The 7,770-nt window shown below is 50.7% G+C and overlaps 1 protein-coding gene across 1 annotated transcript; it reads right to left on the bottom strand.

Moving 5' to 3' along the window:
* On the bottom strand, positions 1-3,223 carry FOXG_07194 (uncharacterized protein; the record flags this gene model as incomplete). Its single annotated transcript, XM_018385824.1, has 4 exons — positions 1-18; positions 284-589; positions 649-2,952; positions 3,032-3,223. 4 exons carry the CDS (start codon positions 3,221-3,223, stop codon positions 1-3), a joined length of 2,820 nt encoding a protein of 939 aa, XP_018244547.1.
* Between the last annotated feature and the right edge of the window lie 4,547 nt (positions 3,224-7,770).

Raw genomic sequence — 7,770 nt, 5'->3', positions numbered from 1 at the left:
TCAAATACCAGAGCCTAGCTGTTTTGTCATCGGATACAGTAGCAATGAGCTCACCGCTTGGTGAACAGGCTATAGCATTAATCTTCCCTGAATGGCCTTCAAGTGTAAAACTCAATGCTCCTGTTTTTACATCCAACAACTTGGCCATGTTGTCCCACGTTGAGGCACATGCAAGAAGTTGGCTATCAGGTGAAAAGACCAGCGACACTTGTGACCAGGCCTCGCCTCGAAAGCAGTCGATGGTGCTTCGCAACGCGCCTGTGGGTATGTCCCAAAGGCTTACTGTCTTCTTAGTTGCAGAGGCCAGGAAGTGGCTGTCTGGTGAGAATGCCACTGCCTCCACACCGTCTGCATGCCCTTCGAGCGTCTGTATGCATGGGCCCCAGTGCCATTCTACTGTCGGCTTCTTTGTAATCCACTTGGGCTCTTCGTCCTCGTATAGCTTTCTGATTAAGCTGCGAGCGGGACTGAATATAAGAGCTGATGTATATGCCTGCAAAGGAGCATTCTCGATTATCCATCGGTTGTGGAGAATAAATCGCCGTGCATCTCGAACCAGTTCGACCGAGTAGAGGCCATCGTGCCCTTCCTAGGGAGGACATTAATCAGCACTTTCACTTCACACAATGATAAAGCCAATTCGCCTACTAGCAATATCTCGAGCTTTGTCATCGCAACCACCCCTTCCGGCATGCCTCGGGACAGACTGAGTGCCTCAAGCCAGTAGAGGTAGTTCTTGCGGAGAAACTGATGGACTCTACCGTTGTCGCGGACGTCTTCGATGGGGATCGTGGTCTTGCGCGAGATGGCATCGCTTAGGTGGTCAACCCAATAGATGCATGAGTACCGTGCCGAGGCTAACGGGTCCGGCTCAGGCTGGCTGACGTCGTCGATAGAGGTGCCGGGATGGTGTAAGTCGTACATGTCTCGACGCAGAGTTTCAGACATAATCTGCAGAGATCTTAAGAAAGTGAAGTAATGTACCTTTCCGTCCCCAGCAGGAAAGATTACCCGGCACGCTTCAGTCGCCAAATACTCCTTCGCCGACTGGTGGACGATGTAGACACTGTCATCGCGAATGGTAAGGAATGAGCCGCACATAGCTACTATCCTTTTGACTGACTGTGGCTTCCTTGAAATCTCGATAGGCAGGCCAGAGAGAATACCTAGCTCATGAAGGCTGAGCGGCCGATATGCTGTGCACACTGTTGAAAGCAAGGGTCGGCATAATTCCAAGCATCCTGGCCTAAGCTGTTGGATGTTCCTCGTCATTCGACCGTAGACTTTCTTTAAGCCCGACGGTATTTTGTCAACAGTCTGTAGTACCTCCCAGCTTTCCATGTCGTTGAGCTCTTTGATGACAAGAGACACCCACAGAAATGTCTGGTTGGCCTTTTGTTGTATTACAGCACACAGTTCATCCTGGAGGCCTTGATCATCCTGTATTTTAGGCATTTGAGATACACTATGCCTAATATATGTATCAACGGCTTGTGACACGCATTCCGCATTATGCTTTAACTCGAGGCTAAGTCTTGCCCGTGACGTATCGACTCTGAGTTTCTGCTCAATCTCCGCTTTGTTTCGACTGGAGATGAGCCATTTGAGTCGGGCTGATGACGAGTGCTGGACGATGAGATCCAACAGCATTGACAAACCTGTCTCACATTCATCCAGCGCGTCGATGATTAAAAAGGCGCTCGTTAAGTTCGGATCCTGCAGAATGTTTACCAAGATATCGGACAAGGCCCACCAGGCATTCACATCCTCGAAGAGGCCTTTGCCTGCCCGATCGTATCTCTTCCGTACGTGCGGCATAAGAGACGGTTGCTGGTCGATAAGTAGGTAAATGAGGCCGCGTAGCACGGCCGTTGCGTTATTAATACGCGAGTCGGTGGCCTGGCAGAAGAAATAAGACAGGCGATTGCCGGATTCCTTCTCCAGCTCGTCGATGATACCACATAGCAGCATCGTCTTGCCCTTGCCAGGGTCACCTTTGATCCAGAGCAGCTGGCTCTGCGGATTGTCACGCCATTGCTGGAAGTCGTCGTTATCGAGGATCCAGCGGTAAGAGTCCCTGAGCAGGCCGCCCTTTGTATCTTGGATGCGCGTCTTGTCGTCGCGAGGGTCAGTCTCGCGCAAGTCTTTCAGGCATTGCTTGTCCCCATCATCTTGCACTGAACTTAGTTTATAAGAGTTGGGCACGTCGGCGACGGGTAGCACCGCCACTAGTTCCCTTGTGTATGCAGCCGCGGCAGCCGCGGCATATCTCTGCCATTCCTTGTTCTTGTGAGAGTCCGAGTAGTCGCAGATTCCCCGAATCGGTAGGCAAGGGAGGATATCCATCAGACCGGCAGCCTCCATCTCAAAACAGTTGGCGTCCAGCTGTCGAGCGATGTTGTCTCGTTGGATGCCATTCCTCATGACTTGGTTCCCTGAAGCGATCGTTCCATAGTGTATCACCGGGTTATCCGTGCTCCGCCTGTTTCGTGGTACCAGCTTCGAACGGTCGCATCCATCGCAACTAGGTGATGGAGAGGTATGCTCATACGTTGAGGAGAAGAGGCAGTCCGCTGTAGTCGGGCGGCGGTACTGGGAGTGTTTGTCGAACTTTTCCTCTAATATGAGTGGGATTCGGCTGCTGTCTCGTTCATGCCTTGCTTGTAGGGACGACACGGCCGTGCCAAGCAGGTGATGCGGGCTCTTCGGTATCGCAGTGCGTTGGATCTGTCCGTCTCCGATAATCTTCCCTAGATCGTACTGCACCACCCTCGTCCCGACAACGACGTCGCCCAAACGCATGTCGACCTTGCCCGGCACCCCGCCTCCGATTCCCACCATCAAACCAAGGCGGATCGATGGGAAGGTTCGGATGAGGTGGGTCAGCACGCTCGCCGCGTTGTTCGTTCCGTACTGGCCTATCGGCAAACACGCAATGACGATGTTGTGACCCTGTATGCCGCCGAGCGTGTAGGTATTCGTGTCGTTCGTGCGTCTGGGTAGGTCTTCGTGGATGTCATGCTGGCATGACCCGAGCGGCGGCCATCTCTATGGGCAGCGCGCAGATCCAGGCGTTTGTATACTGGTCGTTCGAGGCGGGCGACCCGTTTCGCGAGTCGTGAACCCCATCTTCTGGGTCGTCGTATGCGGTCTTGCGTCGCTTCGGAGGGTGAGAGGAGCTTGCCTCAGCATGGCCTTCGTGCCAAGGTTGTCTCCCATTCATCTCGGCGAGATGCCCATCTGGTTATGATTCACAGGCGCGACTTTCCTCCGCGTGTCGGTATGGGTAGAGGTCGCGGAATGACTGAACTGAATAGCGTCAGTGAAAGGCGATCGTCACAACATAATTTTTTTTGGCCGATTCGGGGAGACGGCTATGCGCGCGTTGGGCATCCATGGATGGTGTCGTTGTCAGACCCATGCACGCACTGCCACCGTTTGTGAGATTTGCGTGCGGGGAGGCCTCAGCAGCTGAGAAGGACCCTTGTAGCAAGGCGCAGCCTGCGAGTCCAATAGGATTGCCGAACGATGGGATGTGCAGCTGCGCCTAGGTCAATCGCAGGGCTCTGCCACGTTGGAAGTGGAAAAAGCAATGCAAAGCAATGCAAAGCAGGCGAGAGCAGGCTGGCACGGCTTGGAGTTGATATGTGCACAGCCGGCTGTCAGATCACGCGCGTGGGGCAGCTTGCTCTGGTCAACCACCACTCACGTGCATCTCAAGGCAGTTTGCCAAAGAAGCCGCGCTAGAAGTTAGCGTTATCGGCTGGCTACTCGTCTATTTTTAAGTGCCGCCGCCGGCCGCCGAAAGCGAACATAAACTCCTTGTCAGATGGTTACAACGGCATCCCGCACTTTACGTACTTATAGATCCTCCGACCTGACTAGCCTTAAGATTAGCGTCTGCAGCCCCTGAGCTAACCCGGCTAATGGCTTGCATGTGGATTAGGCACGATCATGTTTACTGAATCGTGGATCTTCAAGGCTCCGAGCTCCATGAAACAAACTCTGGGAACACTATCAACTCAAAAATAGAATTTGGCTCCCATGGCGGAAAAGATCCCGATGGTTAGCCTATACTTGCTAAACCTGATGAGATAGTCAAATAACACCTGCCGTGACAATTCACCTTCAAGCCTCCAAATGAAATTATAATCTTCAGTAAGGGTTCTAGAAAAACACCTGCAGAGATCGTGGGTTCCAACCAGACGCTGGAATGGCGTTGTTATTTTGTAAGAGTTTACGAGTTTGGAAACAAGGGAGAAAAGCGACGCACTGCAGATTACGATGTGTGTAATGGGAAAGCCGTCGTACCTCTCGGCACTGAAGTCCATTTGAAGGGTATAATGGGAGTTTGGAAGATCACTCATCAAAACGATTAAGCACTGTACACTTTAATAGGCCTAGAGATCGAGTATCATATCTGATGTTGTTCAGCGTTGAACTATGCAAGGAAAACAGGGTGTCTGCGTCAAATTCTCAGCACAGCAACAGCCGATGAGTCAAGACGGAATATGCATTGACTAGGAAAAGTCGACAGGTTTGAAAGGCAAAATAATTAGACAAACTGTCTAGTTCGTCTTTGCTACGCGGCGCATGGCATAATCCAGCTAAGCTGCCGAGTCGACTTGTTGCTCGTCGTAGGAATGCTCGATTGAGCCTTTGGAATCGAGAGGGAGGGGTGCATGGGAATAAATCGATACTTGTTCGTTGAGTTATGATGAGCGCTCGGGGGAACGCTCGTTCATACTGCGTGGGCCGGTCACTGGTGCCAACTCGATCTCTGAGCCACTGGTCGGAGAAGAGTTATCTGTGCAGCCATTGCGAAGGGATCGGCTGAGTCTTCGAGAGGACGAATGGGGACTGGGGAGTCGGTCAATTCTGTACTACCTCATCACCATCCCGGCCTCGACGATGAGAATACGTCTATAAGGATAATGGAACTACTACACATCATCAAGACCATCTGAGATGAGAGCAACATGCCTTCATACCGGACTGGGGCGGGGCGACGCGACGGCGAGCAGACTTACACTGGAATATCTGGGTCGAGGCGACAGAAGCTTTCCTGGGCGATTCGGAGCAAAGGCATACGCGTCGAGGAGGTCGAAATATTCGAAAAGCTGGTGGATCAACTAGATAAACTCGTGCACAAGGCATGAAATTGACCAAATTGAAAGAAGCCTGTTGTCTGACCGATACCAGGGATCAAGGATATACAGCAGATCCTACTATACGCAGTCGCGGCGGTAACATAACAGGATACAAGAAAACTGGCCCGTGCACGTTGCTGGGTCATCTATATTAGTTATTTCACATAACATAGTTATAGTTTTATTTACCCCCCTTTTCTCTTCCTCTTCTATTTCCCTCTTCTCTTATTTAGCTCTATTAATAATACTATTTAGATCTCACTAGATCCTACTCCTTACTATTATAATAAAAGCAATACTCAGATCTGGATCCCGCCATACTTATATCCTGCTATAATGCTTCCGTCATGCCTACCTCTCTCTACCCTCTTCTTGATACTCTCCAACTCTTCTATGATACGAAGGCTTGTCTCCTGATCTGCACTCAAGAAAGCTGCAAATTTGCACTATCCAATGGCCCTTCACAAGTAGTAGCACATCTCCGCGATAAGCATAATATCCCCACAGAGGCAAGGAAGGGTCTACATCGCCTTCTTAAGTCTTTATCTCCTAAACTTCTAGACCCTAGTAGTCAATGACAAAATCAATTGTAGTAGAATTGATTTCTTTGCCCCGCTTTACAGGGGGTAGAGTTGATTTTTGTAAGCCAATTAAAACTCATTAATCTCTTACATAAGGCACGCGACGCGATAGGGAGCCAATAGGTTCACGGGTACCCGTGATTCTATTAATTTCACGGGTCCCGTAAAAATGACTAAGCACAGTGCGTCTAGTCCTGATTTTAACCTACGAGTCGATGAAAACACACTGTCTTGCTTTTTAACGCCGTCGCGTCAGGACGCGAAGGCTGGGTCACAGTGCGCTCACCGAAGAACGACATTCAGCAGTGATCCTCAAACAATGGGAACGATCTTGTCATTCACTGAAGATTGCCTCCCTCCCGAACAAGAATATGAGTCGCGCGATGCGTTGTTCAAGGCGATCAACGATTGGGCGGCCCATAGAGGTTACGCCTTTACGACCGGACGTTCGACGGTTGAAAAGAGCGGCAGACAAACTATCACGTACAGATGCGATCGGTCATGTCGCCCGCCCAGTTCGACGAGAGAAAGACAACGCAAGACCACTACTCGAGGGACCGGTTGTAAATTCTCTGTTCTGGCCAAAGAATCACTCGACAAGAGTAGGTGGACATTACGACACCGGCCGGATACCCGCTTCTCTCTTCACAATCACCCTCCCAGTCAGCATCTGTCGGCTCACCCAATACACCGTAAACTACCTGAGGAGGACCAAACTCAACTTGAAAGGCTCGCCAATGCAGGAATTGCACCTAGACACATTAGAACATACCTGCGCCAATACTGTAATTCCGCGGCAACCCAGCAAGATGTTTACAACTGCTTAGCAGCAACTCGACGCAAACTTTGCGAAGGACAAACCACTATCCACGCCCTTGCTAATCAGCTTGATGAGGAAGGGTTTTGGAGCCGGATGCAATTCGGCTCAGATGGTCGAGTCACATCCGTCTTATTTGCTCACCCTGACTCCTTGACGTACTTTCAGGCATATCCCGATATTCTCCTTCTGGACTGCACTTATAAGACAAACAAATATGGCATGCCTCTTCTTGACATGATCGGAGTCGACGCCTGTCAGAAGTCCTTCTGCATAGCTTTTGCCTTCCTGAGCGGAGAATCAGAGGATGACTATGGGTGGGCATTGGATCGTCTGCGGTCTCTCTATGATCACCATTGCTCCAAACTACCGTCTGTCGTGCTAACAGACCGTTGTATCGCCTGTATGAACGCTGTTGCCACCTCATTTCCCACCTCTCAGTCGCTCCTTTGTCTCTGGCATGCTAATAAAGCAGTGCTACGGCATTGTCTGCCAGCTTTCACGACTCGAGATGTTGCCAGCTCCCGCTCCAGTCAGCCGACTGATAAAACAGAAGAAGCTTGGGGCGAATTCTATCAATTCTGGCACTTGATCGTGAGCTCCCCAAACGAGGCCTGTTTCAAGGAGAGAGTCGCGCGCTTTGAACAGAAGTACTTGCCAGACCACCTTCATGAAGTCGGCTATGTAATGCATACCTGGCTTGAACCATATAAAGAGAAGCTTGTCAAAGCCTGGGTAGATCAGCATGCTCACTTTGGTAACACAGCAACCTCAAGGGTTGAGGGGATTCACGCACTCCTGAAATCCCATCTCAAGAAGTCCACATTAGATCTGTTCGAAGCCTGGAGAGCCATGAAACAGGCACTGTTGAACCAGCTTTCCGAGCTAAGATCAAATCAAATTCGACAGCAAACTTGATTTCCAATTGAATTATCGGGGTCTCTCTACAGCGCGGTACGTGGATGGGTGTCGCATGAAGCCCTCAGGAAGGTTGAAGAACAGCGAAGGTTGATTGGGAAGAGGGATCCACCGCCGTCCCCTATCTGTACTGGAACTTTTAAGAAGTCCAACGGGCTCCCTTGTGTGCATACCTTGAAAGATTTACAGGAGCAAGGCGGAGTTCTCCTCCTGGATCATTTCCATCCACACTGGCATTTGCAACGTGAGGGGACACCACAGCTACTCTTGGAGCCTCGCCAACGAATCGAATCGCTGGCTGAAG

Source organism: Fusarium oxysporum, chromosome 6 (genome assembly GCF_000149955.1).
Source record: "Fusarium oxysporum f. sp. lycopersici 4287 chromosome 6, whole genome shotgun sequence".
Taxonomy (NCBI): Eukaryota; Fungi; Ascomycota; class Sordariomycetes; order Hypocreales; family Nectriaceae; genus Fusarium; species Fusarium oxysporum.
This window is presented reverse-complemented; position numbering and strand designations above follow the sequence as displayed.